Here is a 23,062-nt window from a genome sequence, read left to right as displayed (position 1 = left end):
CATGGTGACCGGCCTTCCTCCGTGCGGAGGAGGCAGGCGGCAGCAGAGCCGAGAAAGAGGCGGCGTATTACCTGCATGACTACCTCGTTGGGCAGCTGCGCGGCGCGGAAGAGCTCGAGCACCCGGCCGTTGGACGCCACTTTCTTCGTGCTCTCGGTGTCGCAGTAGGAGAAGAGGTCGCAGTAGTAGCGCTGCTCCGTCTCGCTCAGCGTCAGACCCTCCATCTTACGCTAGCCCGGCCTTGCCCCGGGAATCGATCTTGCGACTGGGTGGGGTGAAAGGAGGGACTGAAGCGGGACCGCGCTCGCACGCCGCCACTGCCGCCGTTTTGCGCCGGTGGCGGCTGGGCAGCAGGGGAGGCCTTCCGCAGAGAGCGAGCGAGCCTGAGCGCGCGCCTGTGCGCGCCGCCGCGCCGGCTCAGCTGTTGCTTGTTAATCTCGCGAAGCCTCCCAGCCAGCCTGAAGGAGCCGTTGGAGAGCGGGGGGGGGGGGGGGGGGGGGGCTCAGGGAGAAGGTTGGACGACTTGGAGGAAGCGCGACCCCAAGGAAGGGGGCGTGCCTGCGCGCGCGAGAACACGGCGTGCGTGCGTGCGTGCGTGCGTAAGATCTGAAAAAAGTTTCTGTACGTCACCCTTGCCAGTCTCTAAGCCACGCCCGCTTCGCCTCCGTAAGAAGTCACGCGTAACAGACGGTCCAATGTCGGCTAACTCGGTTTCATTCTGTTCCTATAAGAAACAGCTCAAGGGAACGCGTGTGCGGGACCCGGATGTGAAGCTAAGCTACTATAGAGTTTCATTAAGGTTTCCCAGACTAAAAACTCGGAAATCAAATAAATACTTTACTGGGAGGAGGCCCTTTGGACTCCCCCTGTCGGTTCGGAGGACGGCTGTGGGCGGGTGCTCTTGGAAAGGCCGAGTCCCACTTGTTTTTTTGTTTTGTTTTGTTTTTTTGTTTTTGGCCGCCTCACCCTTTGATAGGCTAGCCTTTGTGCTGTGGGGCGGTATAAACATGAAATAAATATACGTAAAATAAATAAATAAGTTAAGCCGCGGTACTGGTCAGTTGTTTTTTTTTTTAAGGAGAAGCGAGTAGAGCAAAAAGTACAGAAGGAAATACTGGATTTGTTATCCCTGAAGCAAGTGCATTTTCAACTAGAGTATATGAATGTATTTATTTAAAGTTTTTATGTGCCGTCCAATACCACAGTGTCTGGATGGCTCGCTTACACAGGTTTCCACAGTTATTTATCTCTGCTAGTCCTTCACTCAGTGATAATGGTCAAACCAGGCTATCAATTGCTAATATATTTAAGGTTCTGTGTTGATGTCATATTACATGCTTATGGCCTATGGAAGGTTTGTGTCTGTGAAGACTACTAGCACTCTTGTCCTGGTAACACTTAACTCATTTTATTTGCTTCAAAGCTTGCAACCTCATTGTACACTTCAACAGCTAAAAGGTATGAGCAGAATTCTCATTCTCATTTGGTTTCAGCTTCAGACTAAACAGCCACACAGTTGGGCTGATTAAATCCTGTATTGCAGTATAATGCTTCGTAAGTGAGACAAATGACACTGAAAAAAGTGAAATGATCAGCATGCTTGAAATTCACTGACAGTTTTTGTAGCACTATTTTAATTGTATACATACTTAGTCAGAAGCAAGGCCTATTGGAGCTTACTTGCCAGTACATGTACTTTGGATTTAAGGTACAATGTTGTGCATGTTTACACAGATGTAAATACTATTGAATTCAATGGTCCTTATGCCAAGGTAAGTCTGTATAGGTTTTCAGCTTTAACGTCCAAAATGGTCTATAGTAGTAACTTTCAAGAGTTATGCCAAGTGTGAATAACTTGTGGCTTTCAGAAGCTTGGGCTTAGAACTCCCATAATCCCTTGCCTATGACTGACAGGGCTGATAGAAGTTGGTAGGCCAAAAATATTTTTAAAATTTTATTAATGAATGGCCTCCATGGGCACATGTACACACCTTACGAGATAGCTGTTCTAATGGATTTTTTTACTTTGGCCAGAGCACTTCTGGGCATATTTATCCCACTGACTCAGACATTGGTCTGATTCAAAAATAGTTTGCTTATTGTCTACACAAGAATTAAAATGTATAAATGATCAGTTGTGCAGAATTAACTTATTGCAATAAGACACTATAAAAAGTCTAATGTGGATTCATCCAGCTTGTATAAGGTGAACAGTCCTGGACCTATTAATCATACAAATCAGAAAACGAAATATGGTAGACATCCACACACAGGATTTTGGGTGATTAGCACCAAGGCCCATTCAGTGCCTTAAACTGAGGACTGCTGAGCATAGAAGATAAGACCATAGGCATACATGATGAGTTTGGGTTTGAAGGCTTATATAATTGTTCTGAGAATTGCAGAGGTTTAGGCAGATTAGGGGCCTGGGCACTTTCTGAAGAATGAGGATAGGGCTTGTTGGAAGGAGACTCTAAGACTGTGGAGGGGAAGAGGGATTACAATAGTTTGGTTTTGGCTGTGGATGGTGTGCCAAGTTAGTTCATGCATATGATTACCATGGCAAAAGGGAAGTATCCAGAGACCTGCACACCAATTGCTTCTTGTTTCCTTTTCTGGAAACCCCGCATTGGCCCACCAATGCATCAGAGGTAGCTGTGTGTTTATCAACTTTTCTAGAGGACTTGACTAACCACAATATTCTCAAGGTTGATGAGACAGAATGAACCATAAAAAGGAAGTGAGACACAATCCTTCCCCCCAGCAGCAGTCAGGTCACCATTTCCACTAAAAGCAGGTGTTTGTGAAGGGGTTTAAAAAAAAGAGTCTACAAGAACTATCAACTCCATTGGTTTCTGTTGCATAATTTGTGTACACACTTTTATCATTCCTTAATTATTTCCTTTCTAACATTTCAACTCACAGTGCCACCCTAATGCAGGAGAATTTATTCTTATATAAGATTGCAGCTGCAGACTATTAAAATTATACCTGCAATATACACTTGACTGGAAGAAAGAACCCTTTGAACTCAATAGGATTTAGTTCTGAGTAGACATGCATAGGATTGCACTGTAGAGATCATTCCAGATGGACAATTTGGGCAATCTCTGTACACTTGGGGACCATCATTATGTCTAGTCACTGTGGGAGCCATAACAAATTTCCCAGGCTATTTAATAAATTTGGTATTACTGAACAGTGAGGGGTTCTAGCTATATCATGCCTGTTCTTAGATCAAGCACTTCTGAAAGAGATAGTAAACTGCTTTACATCACATCTGGCTTTTGTTCCATCTAGCTCACTACTGACTATACTGACTGACAGAGACTTTCCCAGTCTTCTCACAGGCCTTTCCTGGCCTAATATGGAAATTAAGGAATTAAGCCTAGAATCTTCTGCATGTACGTAAAGCATATACTCTGTTACTGAGTCATAGGACTTATCTTTTAGTAAACTGTTTAAAAAATATATTACTATGCTATGCATTATGTTTGTTTGATCTTCTGACTAGAAATGATGGCTACTTTTAAAAGATACAAATCTGAATTTTTATTCTTTGCCACCAAGTGATTTCATCTTGTGTTATCCCCTTAAGTTGTCTGGACCACCATGTTTATTCAGCGATACAGACTTCCTAGAACATATCCATAGTATACCAACTTACGTAAAGGGTGAGAACTTGATTCTTTAAGTTAACTATGCTAAAGAGTAAATAGGAAGCTTTATGACAAAAACAGCTAGAGCAATTTCCGTGTACTTATCTGCTTATATTGTTCTAAAGGAAATGTGGTATCTGCTTCCTGACCTTTGACCTCAGTGAATGTTCTCATACATGTTCTTCTTACTTTAGAAACAATTTGGATAAACCGTAAAACCCAGTGAAATGTACTTTCCTTTAGAAATGAATGCATGAAGCAAAATTTCAGTCTTTTGGTGTTAGGTATGTCATTACCACTTGCATCTCTTCATAACTTCATGGAGTACTATATTTGAGGTGTTTGCTTGAATTTAAAAACATTAAACTACTTCATAGGCAACCAACAACTCACATCTTACTGATTTTTCCAAGTTGGTGTCCTCCAGATGTTTGGATTACAAATCACAGCATTCCTGACCATTGATCATCCTGCTAGAATGAATGGAAAAATGTGCCAAAATACCTATTAGTGTAATACCTTTATTAGGTCAACCAAATATCAACAAAATTTGTGATTGTGTGGCTAATCAAAATGGGACTTCTGTGACTCCAAAGATTTAGAAAATACTGTGTGAAATTATTGAAGATTTGAGGTTTTATTGAAAACACTAGCAAGTTTTTGGATTTTGTGTGGAGAAACAGCATGGCAAGGAAACAATAAGTAACCTGGTCACTTGTTTGCTCAAAATGTTTCTGCTTTTGAAGCACCTGGTTTTAGGCATTTGCTTATATTATGTACCTGCTCATACTGATTCAAGATTCTTTAACTCCCTACCTGTGCCTAGTTAGTGAAGTATGGTCTTGACAAATGTTTCCCCTAATTCCTCCTGGCTGCAGTTCTGATTAAGCCTCTTCTACTATTGATGCAGGAGGGGTTAAAGAGCTCTTTTGCCAGCAGCACACAGTAAAGCTGTGTAACCAAGGAAGGGCTCTGCCAAACTACCTGTTGCTAAAGATGCCTGGAGGAAGACAAGATTCTTGTACCTTTAACAGTTGCACAGAGTAACATTAAGTGGTTAGGCATCGTTTTTCACAAGCAGGGTTAGAAAAGCTTTAGGGCTGAAATGGTTTTACATTCTGATGCTTTACTTGTGCAGTTGTTTATGGAACTGCACTTTTGATTGATTGTTATCAGCAGCCTTGAAGAAAGCCATGATTTAAAAAAAGTCAATTCCTACTGTACCTGTATAGAGTTGAGAGCCCTCTGCAGCTATGCATTCAATCACCTTACCTCCTGGAGGGGAACTCACTAAGATCTTCTGCCTGACAGTGGAAGGGGATTTTGAACTGGCAGGAGGGGGGATGCTGAGCCTTAGCTAGGAGCCTCTAGGCCTAGCTTGAGACCTAGACTTCTGTTTCTAGTCCAATAGTTCAATCCTATGCCTGTTTGCTCAGGAGTAAGCCTCACTTGTCTGAGTAAGTTTGTACAGAATTACAGCCTTTATCATTCAGCCTTTATGATTACTTCCCATAAACAGAAACATGTATTGTACTCTCTGAAGAGCACATCTGTTCATGTGGGGCAAAAGGTTGAACCGGAAAGCTTTCCTTTCACTGTGTCCAGCTGGCTCTGAAAAGAGATGTATACAAACCTGCCTGAATTAAACTGAGGGTGTTTCCAAACAAGGCTTTTACTGTGCCATTGCTCTGCCTCATTCATGGAATTTTATGGAGGCCATTAGCCACTCACAGTCCTCTGGTATTTCTTTGCTACTACTTTTATCCTTTTTCTTACCACAGAAAATCTGTTACTGTGAAAAAGATGAAATGGTGCAGATTGTCTTCTAACTGGCAGTGCTAGGATCCCCTCCACCTAGAAGTGCCTGTATGTATGTGCACAGATAGTCAAAGAAAAGCAAAGGATTAGGGTTTTTAAAGGTTAAAAATTCACAGTGCATTCAAACTTGCATTGCTCTCATAGATTCCCTTGCCTGTTGTACTCATTTTTATCTTGCATTTAGGGGCAGGTTAATTAGAAAGTAAAAAGCGGTGAAAGCAAAGAATGGACATTTCTGAATTGTTTTCACATTTCCCCTTCCATAAAGATGTGAAAACCCTTTACAACTTAACCCTCCGTGTATTTATCTAGTCGGTACTCCTATTGAACTTGCTCCTAGGTTAAGTGCGTATGGGATTGCAGCTTTGATGTTGTGGGAAGGGCCACCGATGGAATACATCTTGCCCGTTGCCGCATGGATGTAAATCAGCTGCTGATTCGTAGGTGAATGCGTGGCATCTGCCCGTTGAAACGCGCTGTGTGGCTGAGAGGCGACGGACCAAGTTCTGTCCGCACGTTTTGATGTACGGCAAGCTCCTTCCTACCTGTGAATCACCGATCGGCGCTCTTGGGTCAACCTAGCGGGCATACAGGTGCGACAGAAGCAGCCTTCATCTAACGCAGAGCTACACGTCACTTGTTGAAAACGGAGTCAGCAGAGCCGCTCCCGAGAACCCTGCAGAAGCCGAGCCTACCTCCGCCCTCCCTCTCTTCCTTCGCCCCTCTGTCGCCGGCTTCTGTTCCTCTACGAGGGCGACACCTACGATTCTGCTCACGCTCAATCTTTCTTGCACTTTTTTTTTTTTTTTGGCATCAGCTTCCCTCCTCTGACACTCCCTCCGTGAGCCACACTTCCTCTTGCACTTAGCCTCCGAAGGCGGCTACTGTGTAATCCCCCACCGGCTACCCCAAAGTCAAGATCCTCCTGAGCCGGCTGGCGTGGTGGATCCAGCGAGGTGAGTGGAGCGCGCAAGGGACGCGCCACGAGGTCGCGAAGAGGCGCGCTCGGGCAGCAGGTTGTGCGCGGCGCGGCTGGAGGCGCGGGGTTCGGGGGTTGGGGGCGTCCGGCTCGCGAAGGAGCTGCAAGGCGTCGCCTGCTGCAAAAGGGAAAGGTGGGATCAATCCAGCACTTCCGCACCGGGATCCATGTGACAGCGCACGCGGTCGGAGACCGGCAAGAGCGTGATCGGCGGGGGAGGGGGCTCGCAATGCCTCCAGCCCACCCTCGATCTCGCTCTGGAAGCGCTATTGCTGCCCTTTGCTGTTTGGTAGAGGGCAAAGGGTTTCCCAGGTATACCGTTGCCACGCGCAGGGCGCCACCCTATACGGCCTTAACGGGCATAAGTCCCATGGACCTCAATGAGGCTTGCTTCCGAGTGGCCAAGCATGGGATTGATGCCGGCTTGGTGGTGCTGGGGAGCGGCCACGCTCCCTTCTTGGGGCTTCCTATTTAACTAGGGCTGAACTTCTGCCTAGCGCCCACTAATAGCGCTCATGCTAATGGTGCTGGTGCTTTGCCTATCATCCCTGAGTCTACTAAGACTGCAATCCTGAACGGGCTTCCAACTAAAAACAATGAGATCTGTGCCCCCGCATAACGTGCTTGGGACTCGTCGGGCGGACGCGTGACGGGTGCTCGGAGGGCAGCGCCGGCTCTTCCCGCGTGGCCCTCTTTCCTGTCGAGCCGGCTGCCGCCTCCTCCGGCATCCTCGCTGTGCTGCGACCTGCGCCTTGCTGCGCTCTCGGGGGCGCAACGCGAGAATAGTGGGCGCTGCCGCCGAGGACACGGGGGCCGTTTGCTCGCTCCCGCCTGAAGCGCGGGGAAGATGGAGGCCCGGCGGCGTGCTGCGGGAGCCGGTCGAAGCCTTTTGCATTGTCTGAACTCGGAGGCAGCGTGACCAAATTAGGGTGTGAATGTGGCGACCGCCTCGGGAAGTTGCTAATCGCGCCAGCGCGACTCGTTCGTAGAGAGCATCGCAGTCACCCGCTTGGAAAGGATGTGTTGGCAACCCTTGACGGGGAGCTCCAGGCGTTCTGGTTGCTCTCCACAGGAGCGCCTTCAGGTTCTGCGGGCCTGCCTGTCTCTGCCAGCTTTCCCGTTCTCGCTCGCTGGGGAGAAGGTCCACCCTCCTCTCCAGGAGCCCACGAGCACATGTGTGTTCACCTATGAGGGCCAAAACAGGCATTTAAAATGTGGCTCCAGCAGCTTTTCTCGTTCACTCTAGAGTAGGCACAGGGCTGCAGACTGGATTGGAACCCTAGCATGGAAAGCGATGGGAGGGGATTTGGGTGCGTGTCGTGGGGACAATCTTGCTTGCTTGCAGGCTTTGCAGGGAATAATAGAATCATAGAGTAGTAGAACTAGAAGGAGCCATGAAGGGGCCATCGGGGTCCAACCCCCTGCTGTTGCAGGACACCAGGTCACACCATCCCACTCAGATGGCCTTTTTGAAAGTCTCTAGTGTGGGAGAGATTGAGACTGAAACCTACCCTGCCCATTTGTGATCCTTGAACAAGATTGTGATCTCCCTGCTGCAAATCCACTCCCCTCTCCCAGAGGTCATGGTGAGCTCTCTCTCCAAGAGAACTGCTGATCGTAGGTGCTAAGGCTCCCAGAGGTACTGCTGGCTGCACAGATAGCAGCCAAGGGCCACATGGGGCATATTGGCCACAGCTTCCCCACATGTGCTGTGGAAACATGACATACAGACAGGGACAGTGGTAGTTTATGAACTGCACAGGAACTTACAGCCCAGGAACTTATGCTTGCTGAGACAGAAGGTCCTATAACGCCCAATGTGGTGTGCCAGTAAGAGTCTTGGGCTGTGGACCTGGGAGATCTAGATCCCACTCAACCATGAAGCTCACAGGGTGACTTTGGACCTGTCATGGACTCTCAGCCCAACCCATCTCATGGGGTGGTTGTTGTGAAAATGAAAACTGAGTGGAGGAGAATCATGAAGCTGCCTGGGGTTCCTTGCAAGAGGAAAAAAGTAATATAAAATAATAATAGTAAAATGTGATTGAATCATAACATGTAATGGGATGATGATGATGATGCCCATGTAGTTGTAGGACTTTTCAATCTCTAAATATGCATAGGATACTTAGATGTTTATTGCACCCTGTTCATGGAAGACCTATTCTTCTGGAAAGTTCTGGAAGACCTGTGTGGTTCATATGCAGAAGCTATACTTATTTTTATCTGATGAAGATGCGATTGGTTGGCAAACAATTTGCTTCAGGTAGTTAATGTGATTGCAATGAGATACAACATTTTGAAGAGATGGTATTGTTAAAGCACCTGACGTTAGAGTGATATGAGTACCATTTTATTTGCTTGCTGACATTTTTCAAACAGACTTTATATACAGTTACTCAAACAGTTAAGCACTAATAAAAGCTATGCAATATTAAAATAATGAAGAGACACAATTCTGCAATGCAGAGCTATTTGTGATCAGTTTGCTTAGCACACGGATTGCATCATTTCCCCAATGAAGAACACTCTTGTTATGGTAGCATTGTCAGCATTGCATGACTCAATGGGGAACTGCTGCACAGCATTGCTACATGAGTGACAGGAAGACAGGTTCAGTTGTGAGGCAGCCTGGGAAGTGTGCCCTTTAGTGGCCCGCTTCTGGTTTACTTTGCATTAGCAACTGCAGCAGTGCTTCTCAGGTGATTTGGATGGAACCTCCATTTCAATTTCTCACAATGCCTCATCAGAGTGCCCAATGTAGTGTCACTCCGGTGCATTATGGGAAACTAAGATGGAGGCTTGTAGACCCTACTGCCCTATTGGACAAGGCAGGTATCTGTGGTGGGCTTTGCCAGACCTCAGCAAATGGGACTATTGGAGGCAGTTTTATAAAACAAATAATAATACATAATAGTAATAATATGTTTGGCTTGGTAATTACTGTCATCAAAGCAATCTAAGGCATTTTCAATGTGGCAGCCATTATTTTTAGGTTTGTTCTCAAATTTTCTGCAGACATATCATTCCTGCTGCCCAAACATTCAGCTGCTGCATATATCCCAGTGCATTCTGTGGATAATATACATGAAGGAAAGACCGTAGCTAACAAAGTCCTAGGCTTGATCCTTGGCGTCTCTAGGTAGGGCGGGAAAAATTCCTGCTAAACCCTTGAGAGCTGCTGTTGCCAATCAGTGTAGACATGATTAGGGGGTAAATCTGAAGGCTGTAGCCCAAATCAAGCTCCCTGGGATTCCATCACATGCCCCTGACCCCCTCTCCCCACAACAACTGATCACTGGGTGATTTCTTGGTTTTTCCTGTAGTGCCACCTGCCATTCTCAAAGGTTGAAGTGTTTTCATGAATTGTGAGGACACACACCACAGACCTGCAGTTTATTCTTAGGCTAACTTTGGGTTACAGGCCAAGGTGGTCACGTTTGCATCAGAAGACCAGAGGCACCGCACACACTATGTGTTCCCACTGATTGTGTGTTGAAACCAAATGCTACATGTGAACAGCTCACTGCTGCCTAACTAGTGTGTAAATGATTCTGGCTTCAAGGTCTCAGGAGATACGGTGCAGATGTGAAAGGCAATGAACTGGAACAAGTTGTAACTCATTAAAAAATGATTTCTTTGTAGGTGACAATGAATGTTGATCATGAAATCAGCCTTTTAGTTGAAGAGATTCGGCGGCTGGGGACCAAAAGTAAGTACTTAGAACTTGGTGGTTAAAAAAGGAAGAAAAATAGTAATCAATAGGAACTTTGTGGAGAGCTTCACTCAAGCATTTTTTATTATCTGGTACCCTTTAACTACTGAAAATAAATAACTGAATAAGAACAGCACAAGGAAAGTCTTGCTGATTCACACCAACGGTCCATTTAATCCATTTTGCATAGTGGCCCACCAGATGCCTCTGGGGTTCTGATGGCATTATTTAGGATGGGGAAGCCAATCTTTTCCTTTTAAGATATCTGTGCTTTTGAAAGCTGATGACAGGTGCACTTCTCCACAAGGGTACCTTCCCCTTGCAGTTGCTTTGGACTACAAGCCCCATCATTCCTGACTGTCTGGCCATGCTGGCAGTGGCTTATGAGGGTAGCAGTTCAAAACAGCTGCCGGACAAATGTTCGAGAACAAGGCTTCTCTCTGTGGCTGCTGTGATCCTGACCCAGTTCAGCTTCCTGCAGCTGTCAGTCTCTGTGTGCAAACAGGGCTCATACCCTGAAATGTAGCAGGGAGGATGAAGTTGCTGATCGGGCACCCAGTCCTCCTGCTGTAAGAGGGGATCCTGGACAGGAGTGGGAGCAGAACATGACAGATCAACTTGTGCAAACAAACAAACACCAATGCTTGCCATGCAAACTCACCCAGTGTCTTCTTGCTCCTTGTTTCCTTTGTAAGGAACACTTCCACTACTTGCTGAATAATGCAGAGTTGTTTAGTGGCACACTATTTGCCCACATTCAAAGCTAAGGTGTGTGGAGCTATGTCGCCAGGGCTATTTGAGTGCTCTGCATTCCTTGGGATACTTTGGGCAGTTGGGATGGAGGAGCTGCAGAGATCTTGGAGAAATATATCAACTTATACTCGCTCCTCCTTGTTTACTCCTAAAGGCCAATTGTCTAAGACTGCCTTCCCCAACCTTGTGTCTTCCAGACAAGTTTGGACTGCAACACCCAGAGTTGCCAGTCAATGGCCCTGCTGGATGGGCATTCTGGGAGTTGTGGTCCAAATGCCTCTGGAGGCACCAGCTTGGGGAAGGCTGCAAGGTTCTTCACTGAATGAAGTGAAAGTGTTTTACTTCCACCAATTTTGTAGCACAGGGACAAGCCCAAGCCTTGAGCATTTGTAGGATTCCTGCTAAGCCCCATTCCTTAGCTCTGCCAATTCCTTTGATGCCTCAGCTGTGCCAAATTTCCCCCTCTTGCATTGCCAGTGTCTTGGTGGTGTAAGAATGTTGCTAGTAGTGATATATGTTCAATATACTGTTGTACCTTTGAGGGAAGATAATTTAAAAACCTTTAAAAACATGGCTCTTTCTTAGTGGCCATAAATTCAGTTTAGTTTCATACTGTTCATCATGACTAAACTTAACTGGATTGAGCTTAAATGGTGTTACGTTTTTCACCCTAAATGGTTAGTAATGCTACCACTATGATTCTTTTGTGTGATGGAATGTTTACTTATTTGCAACATTTACTGACTGCTTTTTGCTGTAAACCAAGGTGATTTACAGCAATTCAACACGCAAATCAAAGTGAGTCATACAAAATGGAAAAACAAGACAAAGTATTTAAAAATATGAACTCTTCACAAATGCCTGATTGAATCAGTGTTATATGTCACTGTATTGTAATTCTTTTGTCTAGATCCTGATGGGACATTGAGTGTGAAGTTTGGAGTGCTTTTTGCTGATGAAAAATGTGCCAACCTTTTTGAAGCTTTAGTGGGGACTCTTAAAGCTGCAAAACGGAGGAAGATTGTTAGTTATCCAGGAGAGCTGCTTTTGCAAGGAGTTCATGACAATGTTGATATTTTGTTACTTCAGGATTAGTTCAGTAATATGGCATTATCTTTTTCAGGTAAATGAATATACAAAATTCTCCTCAGTCCAAGGCATATTTGCATGAAAATGTATTTTTCCTATATATCTTTTTAATAAAAATTGAATGTTTTTCTTTGGGAATCTTAAAAAAAAAATCTTTAGTGAACCCATTTCAGGAAATGACTGTTAGATCAAACAATGAAACAACTCCCCTTTTTTGGTCTCAGGTATTGCATTTTAAATGGTCTGCATTGTTGTTTATGTTTGAAAAGAAGATTATGCTAATAATTTAGCTGTGTTTGCAATCTACTATATGCTGCAAAGATAAAAAACAGATGGCCAGATTTATGGTTTTCACTTGCTTTTATTTCTCTGCTTAGTAATGGAGTTGCCCTAGGCAAAATGTACTAGTAAATCAGAATTAGAAAGGGATTAATTTGAAACTCAATATTTAATAGAATTTTCTCACATGTGACACATCTTATATTCAGCAGTTTCCTGTGATAAGTCTCTTTCTGAACTTGAAGACTTCAGAGTTGTTGCAGAGGGGCATAAAGCTTTTGAGTTTTTAGACTGTGGCCAGAAAGGAAGATGATTGCCACAACATTTTCATTTTGAATCACTGCAGAGTGGGAAGACAGTCCTCAATAGATATTACCAGAGACTCTCTTTTCTCTGTAAGAAAACCCACGTCTATTTTCCTTTCAGTTCAAGAATCAAATTCATTTTTGGAGGAGCTCTCAGAGGCTACATTTCAGAAGTGGCTGGGGACAAAAGGCCAGCATAAAAATATTACCACCAGTAACTAAGTCTTAGGGAAGGCATTTCAATTTTTTAGAATGGGGCAAAGGTACAAAAATAGGAGAGCACCAAACATGTTTTCTCCAGAAACTAGCAATTCCCATTATTCCCAACCAGCATGGCTATTTATGGGAGTTGGACTCCAACATATCTGGAAGGGACCGACCTTAGTGAATGCTTTTTTAAAAGGCTGGGCAAGTAGGATGTGACACCAGCTTGAGAAGGATAGGAGCAGACTTGCATGGAAAAAAAAGTGGGGAGGGATGTGCAGTGAAATCATTTGGCAAGAGCATCCTATGATCTGCTGATTCACTTCTCAGAGTAGCTGAAGTGCCTTCCCATTACCGCCACTTGCTTAGTGAGCTGGCATAGCATTTCTGTCCTAATCAACATTCAGGGACAGAATGCTATCCGATGAAGTGACCATACTATACACTTACGAATTCTGCTGCTTGTGCTTGAAGACTGTGGTGAACCTTATTGTAAAATTAAAACATGCAATTCAAATGCAGTGATCAATCTATTAGTTTTGCCTCAAATTTAATGTCAAATTGGTCTTCTGTGAAAGCTTGAAAAGGTCCTGAGAACTGTAGCTAAAGTACATCATTAGTAAGAAGTGAGTTGTTTTCAGCTATCTGATTCTGCATTTTTTTTAAAGTAGGATTTTTTGAGAGGCTTGACTTTGTATATTTGCACCAACAGACTTTGGCCCAAAAACATGTACAACTGTTTTTGTCTACTGTAAAGTATGTACAAGGCTCAGCCACACTAAGGTTTCTTTGAGGGTTACACTTGAGGGTTTCACTTGAGTAGTAGACACTTTTGTTTTGTCTTGTTAAGATTTCCTTTTCCTGCTCCAGATGCATGTCGACTGACATCCTCAAGACAGGAAGTCTTGTACAAACAGGTGAAAATGTGATTTGCTTCTTTTGAACAGTATTGTCACTAAGGTGATGTTAGGTGACATGAACAATTTGTTCCTGTGGGTATTTTATGTATATTGGCTTGTTTTGGGATCTATATATGCAGGCCAGAAAGGTGATGGAGGGAACTAGACCATGTTGGACTGGGAGTGAGCTACTTTAGGTTTTTGAATGTTCTACCAAGTGGATTACTTCCCTCGAAACATCAACTGGAAGACAGGGAACAAAGACCCAGTCTGCTTTCTGGTAGGCTAGTTTTCTGTTTGCAGGGAGAGAAATGCAAATGGAAAGAGAAGAAATGAGGGTAGGAGTGTCATGATCATATTAATAAGGAGGTATGTCAAATGATCAGCAGTTTTTAATCTAGGCTAGACAGCTTTTTGTGATCTATGAACAACGTGGAACACTAATGCATGTACTAGCTCTGAAGCAAGCAAAAATGGGAAATACCACAAAAGCGCAGTGGCAGAGGATTAAGATGATAGTGTTACTCATATGCTAGTCACACCTGTTCTCAAAAGGCTTTCATACACACAGGTTTTGAACTCCATATAGATAAATAATAGTTTGACTTCAAATCTTGCTGACCTGACTTCAGTAGTAGAAAACCTGCTGGAGCAAATAAAAAGAACAGCTGGAGAGCAGAGAGCAGTGACTGGTGCGCATGTAGGGTAAATCAATCGCAGTCCCTAGAGAGGCTTTTTGTTGCCTGGAACATCTTGTTTTAGCTGGTATATTTGAGGTCTGTTTGTTTCCTTGCCCCCACAACCCCTGCTGTTATTGTTGCACTGCTAGCAATCTTGTGACAGGTGGTCCCCAGAGGATTTGTATGCAAAGAACTAAACTATAAACACAGGGGACAAACTATAAGTTTTTCCTGTGCCCTCCAGATGTGAAGATGTAGAAGCCTCAGTAAAGTGGCAGGTTAAAAGCCTCACAGCTGGCCTAGAGAACATGGGACATATCACATACCATAACCTGACAGGTGCTAAAAAATTGCTGTTGCTTCCACTCTTGGATATGCTGAAAAGGGACCTTTAAGAAGCCCCTGGTGGGCTCCCAGACATGACTACCATCACGGGAGGCAGATAGTTCCAGTGTCTGTGAACGGGGTACCACTTCAGCCTGAACTTTTAAGAAGCTATCCTTCGAGTGAACTTTTATCTACAATATAGATTCAGCAGCCTGGTTAGCTCCTTTAAAGTTCTGATGGAAACAGGCAAGGATACACGGCCCTACTGACATGTCCTACATTTGACGGGAGCAGAAAGTGTCACAATTCATACAGGCTGGAAGTGTGGCTTGGCTCTTGATTTGCTCAGCAATGTTCAGTGTGGTTGTGTAGGTGTACAGACATTCATCGAAACATTTCCACAGTCGTGCCCCCAGAGAGAGTACAAAATTGCAGGTAGCTGTGTTTATCCCTATCAGCAAACCCATCCTAGTAGTTTTCATCTGCCACAAGTAGGTTTTTCGTAAAGCTAATGGGTCTTCTTTGTCCATTCAGAACCAAGAGGTGCAAAAGTACATTATAGCAAGAAAAATATATTATTGTTAGGAAAATCCGCTTTCTTCCCAGCTACTCTGAGGGTTCCAGCTAAGCTTCAGGGAAATTGTGAAGAGGATGGCAAACCTGAAAACTGGCTTCATTACCCTGTTGCTGAATTTTCACATAGAGCTTCTCTACCTAAAACTTTTAACCTGCCACTATATTGGTGCGTCTGCTTCAGGTTTTTTTACAGAATTAAGACGGACTCCTTTATGTGTGCTTTTTTTCAGGGTTTTCTTTCTCTGCCTTTCTATAAGTTCCATTACACAACCACTAGCTGGTGCTGAAGTATAACAGCATTGTGCAAATACACAAACTTCTTGCAGTGCAATTTCTAAATAATACTATACTTTCCTCATTAAAAAAAAAATGGGAGCACTTGCAAACCATTGAAAAGGCCCTAGAGGATGAGGATGATGTGTGAAGCTTTCACAAACTACCATGAGCAAGGAAACATGAGTGCACAATAAATCTGTGCAGAAAAGTGCCCAGTATTGTCACCTGCAAAAAGAAGTGCTAGGCTATATTTCTGTTTTCCTAACAAGAGGAATATGCTATGTTGTAGCCAGGAGAACTAAATGAATTTAGGAATGTTATCAACAATGCTTGTCTTTGCATTCACTGACTCAAAATAAATCTTAGGAGAGAAGCAGAGAGGTTTAGAGGCTTATATTTCCTTTCACAGCTGGAGGGAAGTAAACAGGATTCTGAGGGAGCAATAGAATAAATAGGGAATTGCTCTGAACAATACATTAGCCAGCACACCATTATTGTAATTTAAATGTAGTGATTAGTATTATCACATGCTATACAAATGTGCTTTTCCTATGCAGCTAATAACTAGGAGTATATTTAATAATAAACAGAATGAATAATAAATGGAAATAAAGGCATTTGTAGATTTGAAACTGATGTATGCTACACAAATAGGCTTGCATATTTTAAGGTGGGGCTTTTGTTTGCTTTACAGTTAACTAAATGTTTTTCACAGGAAATGCAGTTTAGAATGGTACTGTTCTTTCATGCACCCTCATTCTGAATGCTTGTTTGTTCTTAATTGCATTAATCTGGATTTGATACAATGAAAGCAAGATGCTAACTCCTTCGCTCAAGTAGTAATAAGAATTGTAGAAAACGATTGCATATTAACTTCCTTAAAACTCTGGCTTTTGCCTCTCTCTAGAAGTTTCCATATCCTGTTCAAGAATAGCTTCTGTTTCTACCCAGTCTTCTACCAACTTATGCCATTAGTCTTCAATCCACTAACTGTGTGCTGTGTGTAACTACTGCTACCTTCCTTCAAGGTATAGTTTCCAGGACTTGGTAGCCTGATAGATCCCACCTTTCCTTTGCTTACATGGCCACCTCTCATTCTTGTTTCAGATTCAGTCCTCCCATATTGCCGGAGTCAGCAAACAGTGGCATCAGATTGTATTCAAGTGCCTTTCAGTAATGCTCCATAGTATTCAGCAGGTTTTATGAAGCAATCTTGATGCCTCAAACAGTTGCTGGGTGGAGCTTTTCAGTTTCAGTTCCAGAAAATAATGGGCACTTCCAGACAGAGCTCTCCTTGTGCAGACACACCGCTTTTGGGCAGACACACACAATTTCAAGGCCGGAAGTGGTCCAGATGCCATTGTCTAAAGTCTGGATCCCTCCTTTATTTTTCTACTGCTTTTAATATCCTTTTCCACACCAGAAAAAATAGGTTTTAGAAGAAACAATGAATCCTTTAAAAAAGCTGTGCTGTTTGTACTTGATCCAAGTGCAATGGAAAGAAACACAATTTTCCCCATTGAAGGATAATTCCAAGGGAGAAAGTTCCTCAGATTGGAGACCTTTCTCCTTTCTAGGAGACCTTTCTAGATCTGCTGCAGATACCTAGAACCTCTGGCTATGAAGGAGTCCATTGCTAGTGGCCAGCTAACAGAGATCTGTTCCAAATTAATTTGTTAAACATTTTCTACATACATCTGTATTAGAAGATCAGGACACAGTGTAGATGTGAAGTCATTCTTGTATGCTTATTTTGATACAAAGTTACAACACAGCATACATACACAAATTGGTCTCTTCAGCCCTTCGTTCGACCCATTTGTAAGCATGAAGAAGTAGTGATGTATGCGATTTGCCATAGGAAAGCTATTACAGGTGACAAGGGAAGCATGAGACAAGGCATATTAGGATTAAAATAGAATTGATAAAGTGGGTGTTTTCCTGCCACTTGATAGAATGAGGCGTGTATAACATGTTTCCAGCCTGTATTTTCAGGCTTATTGAGCCCACTGCAAGTGTAATGACTGCATTATCTGCTTAATCTGAGAAGCTACACGGGGGCATTTTGGAGCTGGAAAAAGACCCCCAGCTATGACAGAAGATGTTCCCAGCTGGAGGGCTCCTAGTGTTACCAGTCTAAGGATACTGAGGAGTTATTTAACTTTTCCTCCCTGATAGTTTCCTCTTTTTCATGGAAAGGAAAAGGCAGAAGGAATGGGAAAACACTGGAAGGTTATGAATGGAAAATAACTTAATCTGGAAACCTGTCTAGTAAATTCAGTTTGCAAGGAAGGGCAGTGGTATAGTAAAAGCCAGGCCTGAGAGCAACATGCTTTCCTGAGGGGTGGGCAACTTGGGAGCCTTCAGATGTTGCTGGATTGCAACTCTCATCAGCTCTGCTAGCTAGGATTGATGGGCGTTTCAGTCGACATCTGGAGGGCCACAACTTGCTTACCTCTGCTTTAATCAGAATTGCCCTTGACTGAATTACAGAAGCAGTGGCACAAAATGAAGGCCAAGGTAGTATTTCCAGATGTCTAGAAAGGAAAGATCTGTACAAGCCTTCAAGCAAAAAGGAGGCAAGGACTTATTTCAAACCCCATTTTATAGGCACAAAATAATTGAAGTTGGTACCAAAATATGCCTGCAGTAAAACTGTGCCTCTGTCTAGGACTATAGGCTGGCCTTATGATATGAAAATATGCAGAAGATACTTTACAAGCTTGTCTGCAACAGATTAAGGACATGCATTGAATATCTGTACAGACATGCAGGACCCTATATATGACGTGCATTTTCAGAAAGATTACCCTGGATTAGTTCTCAAAGATCATTTCTTAGTGACAGCTAGAACTATTCCTCCTCCTCCCTCCCTAAGGCCATCAGTAGCAGGGAAGATATTTTTCAATGCACAGAAAATCAGTGCTTAATGGTAGAGGAATGAACTTATGTACTGCCAGTATAAGTAGATAGTGGTATTGCACAGATAATTAAAGCAGAACAAGGGTAAATTAGAGGGGTTATGGTTCTTTTTGTTTTTTAAGAACAATTTGAAATCCACAGTATTTTTTTGCAATTTGAATAAAATTCATTTTTTTTATTACATTTATATCTTGCCTTCTTCCTCATTCAAGAAACCTAAGGCAGTGTATATCACTCTCCTCTCTATTTTATCCTCACAACATCCCTACAAGAATGGTCAGTGACTGGCCCAAAATCACACAATGAACTTATGGCTGAGTGGGGACTAGAACCTGGTCCAACACTCTAACCACTGGACTATCCTGGATCTACAATAAAAAATGTAATGAGGTATAATGTACAAACCACCATTCTACTAATCGTAAAAAGAGTTTGTGTCCACTTATTGCTTAGACAGAACAGTAAAAATAACCCATTATAATGAAAACAAATCATAAACATGTAGATCAAAACCAGACTATTCTTGCATTCCAGGCTATAATGTATGTTTATGGATTTCTTAATAATAGGGATTTGTTGGCTGCCTTTGCTAGCAAATGGCAATAAAAACCAAAAACCAAAATAAAGCCTTGAGAGCATAGGACTGATGTAGTTGCAAGAAAATGAAGCAATAATAAATGTAGCACATGAAGCGAGTGATCTACAAGACAAGGGCATGTGATGCAAAAGTAATACTTAAACTCAATTGTTTTAAGAGACTCAGGGTCTCTAAAAATAATTGGTAGGCTGTACCTAGTGCTGACTCTCTGCAAGTGGACTGGCTGTTCCCCCAAACCTCCCTCATACATCCCAGGTCTGCTCTGGAGGACTTTTGGAGTTGTGTAGGGAGATGCAGAGCGGTGGAGTGGAATGGGAGGTTCTGTAATGAGATGATCCATCTGCTTCTGTAACACGGAATGCAGCCCTTTGTATCAGCCTTTGTCAACCCAACATCCTGATGTCTTGAACTACAGTTCCCATCACCCCCAAACCAACTATGCTGGGAGTTGTAGTTTAACACATTTGGAGGGCAGCCGCTTGGTGAAAGCTGCTGTATATGCTTGACTTCCTTGATCCAGGGTATGGGGACATGGCTTCTCTGTCTTGATTGTGCTCTTGAACCACCCTGATCCCCAGGACTCCAATTTTTACCTCCTCTTGCAAACAAAGTCTTGTAAAAGGGTGGGATATGTGGAAAGAGGGTTATAATGGTTTTTCAAAAAGACACTTGCTGCTTTGAACATTGGTCCAAAGGGAAGTAGTAGCGATCTCTGTGAAGGACTTTGGGCTGAGTTATGAAATAGATTTCTTAACTAGGCAAAAGAAAAGAAAAGAAAAGACATTCACATCTTTTCCCACATGGGATAATGTGGAAAGAAATTTTGGGATACAAGGCACTGGTATGTTCCATTTATCTAATGAACTTTGGGGCCATGATGAATTAAACTTTTTTTTTAAATGTCCAACTTAAGTCAATGATTGACTCTCACCCTCACCACAGCGACCCATTTTTAGATGGTTTTATGCAGCATGTATTCTATATGCCTTAAAATTATATCATTTTTTTTTTTACGAAAGAAGGGCTTTGGGATCTTAGGAATCTGCTTGTGGACATTAAAGAATTAAGGGAAATAACTGTGTAGAGGATTTGATAGCAAAACCAATAGCTATCAAATCAAAGATGTTCCCAAGAGGTGTCTTCCTTAACAAGCTTCCAGCAAAGACAGGTGTCCTTTCTTCCTGATACTGCATCTTGGAAATTAAAACTGGAACATGGCTGAGAACACTCGGGCAAAGGAGCTGTAATACACACCTCTTCCAAGACAGAAGGACACACCAGTGCAAAATTTGTGTTGGACCCCCTTGCTTTTCAAAACTCAAATTCTGATGCAGGAGAAAATTTTTCTTGATCGAAATCATTTCTTTACAGGGAGGAAAAAATACAGGTACTGATGCTGCTAGATAAATGCCTATGTTTGGTCAGGCAGCAAAAGCAATAGTTTTTTGAGCATCTGTTGTCAAATACAGCTGTTGATTTGCATTTAGTTTAGCAGGCCAAAGGATATGATGAAGCACTTAATAACTGCTAGCAGAATGGCTGATAGGCAGCAGAACCCCACCCACCAAATCAAGCTTTGACATGCCACTATGTCATCTTTTGCTGTTTCTGTAGGACAGTCTTCTAGATACTTTAGACCTCAGTTCCCCTCAGTCTTCGCCAGAATGGGCAAAAACTGGGGAAGGCTCCTTCATGTAGGACATGGGAAGCAATAGGTTAGAGTGCTTTATTTCACTTAGAAGGAATTTTGAAAGAAAATGAGTATAGTTTTTTAAAACTCTTTTGACATAGTGAGTCACCATAGAATGACTACAGCCGATTTCTGAAAATGCTGCAAGATCTTGGGGAGTGGCTAGAGCTGTGGCAGGAAAGCAGGAAAGGATTACTGTTCTCTGCAATTTTTACTGAGGTACAGACATAATACAAAATCTTTATTAGTGTCTGTCTACATATCCTGTATCAGGGATACGGCAGACTCAGAAATATGATAGGCCTTAGGTGATGAGACCTCCACTGGGATCAGTGGTGTTTTTAGATGGAGGGCTCCTAGAGAACCATTCAGGGCTATTGTGCAGCTATTCTGCATTTTCCTCCATAATGGATTTTCTGTAGCAAGAAAAAAGATGGGAGAAATGGGAAAACATGGAAAGTGATGAGTGGAATTCAGCGCGCCATTTTGCACAGTACAACAGCCCATTGTGTACTCATTAAACTTTGAGGAACCACAGTGTGTGCTGGCTGCTGTTCTGAATAGTCAAGCCCTGCCTAGGGTTTTCATCTTGTGCGAACCAGATTCTCATGGTTTATGTGAGGATTTAACATGGTTTGTTGTAGAGTTATGTGAGGACTATTTCACTCTTACATAACTCGCAGTTACTGCATTTACACATGACAGGTCCTGATGCCTATGGATGCCATGGCTCATCATGGGTTACATGATCCACAGATTGTACAACCCACAAATTGCAGTGTGTCCTGCAAACCAGGCCAATGACTTCTAGTTTCTCAATAAAATTCCATGAATGGCACAATAAAAGCCTCACCTTGAAGCATCTTGACATACAAGATTGAAAGCTGGTGTGACATTTAGGGAAATCATTTGGGTTACAAAAAGAGCCCCACCTCAACCCTTGCAACTGCAAGAGCTCTTAAATACCATGCTTTATTATGGAAAAGAAATCCTTTCAACTGCTTTGCATCTCATCTTTAAGCCACTGTTCATGATTGTGTGCATGAATTAATTTGGCAGTAAGACTTTCTAACTAGAGCTATCTTGGAGCTTCCATACTGCCAAATTGAGAGTTGCACTATCCCAAAATAATAAAACAAAGCACACAGATCCAGCTGTTGGCTAAACAGCTGCAATTAATATGCCTCTTATAAGCATGTGTTCTAACTGAAACTGAAATCACATATGCAGGTTTTTAAAAGTACCTTAATAAAATACAAACAGTATACAATATAAATGTCATATATGTCATTTTGGAGGGCTTTCCTTGATACGGTTGCCCTAAGTTGGAGACGACTTGACAGGACATTAGAATAACATATAATATTCCAGTCTTTAAGCTTTCATACAGACTCATTTGAAATTCCATTACATTCTCTTATGACTCTTCTCTCAATTCCATTGACATGCATTCGCACTGTTCATACGTCATGCTTTCCCTCAGTGTCCCTGTGTCCTCTCTGTCTAGCAGAAGACACTCTAGACACTTGTGCAGGCTTGTAGTCCCCACTTTTTCATACAAATAGATAATTTAAAAAACTATTTCATCTTTTAAAGGCCTGCAGAGGAGATGAATTCCCCCTTATTTTTAGTGACCCTCCCCCGAATGTCTAGGCTGACTAGCCTACCTACCTCAGTTGCTAGCCAGTTCTGATGTGTAAGTGGAAGCCATTCTAGAGGCATTTTTCTGGTGTGCATTGGTGCAGAGAAATACATCTTTCTCAGATACTCGAGGTCTCTCTTTTGAATTCCACACTAATTCGAGCTAACATCTCCTGGTCCTAAGCTGACAATCCTTATTGCAATGTTGAGCAACATCTGGCTTTCCGGATGTCGACTGCAACTCTCATCAGCTCTAGCAAGCTTAATCAATTCTGAGGGATGCCGGGAGTTGCAGTCCATTAACGTCAAGGCCAGAAGTTGCGCAAGCCGTGCATGCAAAAGTATGCAGGTGAAGGGCGAAGAAAGAATAAGGAGAAAATTCCGCGGGGCGAAAACCAGAAGCGTGTCAGACGATCAAGAATCGGATAGAGATTTTGCCTCTGCGCGATTCCCATATTTATTCCTTCTTGGGGGACGGCTCCCGACATACACATCTGTGGGAACCCCTTTCACAGTCATTATGGTTTGAAATAACCCATAGCAGCTCCCAAGCGCCTCCCCGCAGCCGCCGCCGCCGCCGCCGCGCCGCGAGCCCAGCCTCTGAGCCGCGCCTTCCTCCTCCCTTCCTTTCACTTGCTCTTTGCTTTCCGCT

General features: G+C 43.1%; 2 protein-coding genes across 7 annotated transcripts in view; one reads left to right on the top strand and one right to left on the bottom strand.

Moving 5' to 3' along the window:
* REPS1 (RALBP1 associated Eps domain containing 1) overlaps positions 1–529 on the bottom strand; it is a 59,135-nt gene extending 58,606 nt beyond the window's left edge. For 2 of the 6 annotated variants that reach the window (XM_044423623.1, XM_044423600.1), the window contains exon 1: positions 72–529. In XM_044423623.1, the coding sequence (XP_044279558.1) occupies positions 72–224 (153 nt within the window). In that variant the 5' untranslated portion in view covers positions 225–529. The remainder of the gene's footprint in view (positions 1–71) is intronic. The other 4 variants (XM_044423586.1, XM_044423608.1, XM_044423593.1 and 1 more) reach the window with 2 other exon arrangements.
* Positions 530–6,280: 5,751 nt separating this feature from the next.
* On the top strand, positions 6,281–12,354 carry ABRACL (ABRA C-terminal like). Its single transcript, XM_044448908.1, has 3 exons — positions 6,281–6,433; positions 10,102–10,168; positions 11,835–12,354. Exons 2-3 carry the CDS (start codon positions 10,108–10,110, stop codon positions 12,017–12,019), a joined length of 246 nt encoding a protein of 81 aa, XP_044304843.1. The 5' UTR covers positions 6,281–6,433; positions 10,102–10,107; the 3' UTR covers positions 12,020–12,354.
* The last annotated feature ends 10,708 nt before the right edge of the window (positions 12,355–23,062 follow it).

This window comes from Varanus komodoensis, unplaced genomic scaffold (assembly GCF_004798865.1).
Source record: "Varanus komodoensis strain SLA01 unplaced genomic scaffold, ASM479886v1 scaffold1, whole genome shotgun sequence".
NCBI classification, from domain to species: Eukaryota; Metazoa; Chordata; class Lepidosauria; order Squamata; family Varanidae; genus Varanus; species Varanus komodoensis.
Note: the sequence above shows the minus strand (reverse complement) of the source record. Positions and strands in the feature narration are given on the sequence as shown.

Bases quoted from the DNA above. Each gene is read 5' to 3' on its own strand.
- ABRACL (XM_044448908.1), top strand. From the start codon at position 10,108: ATGAATGTTGATCATGAAATCAGCCTTTTAGTTGAAGAGATTCGGCGG. The intron at 10,169-11,834 runs GTAAGTACTTAG...TCTTTTGTCTAG, and splicing joins TCGGCGGCTGGGGACCAAAA to ATCCTGATGGGACATTGAGT.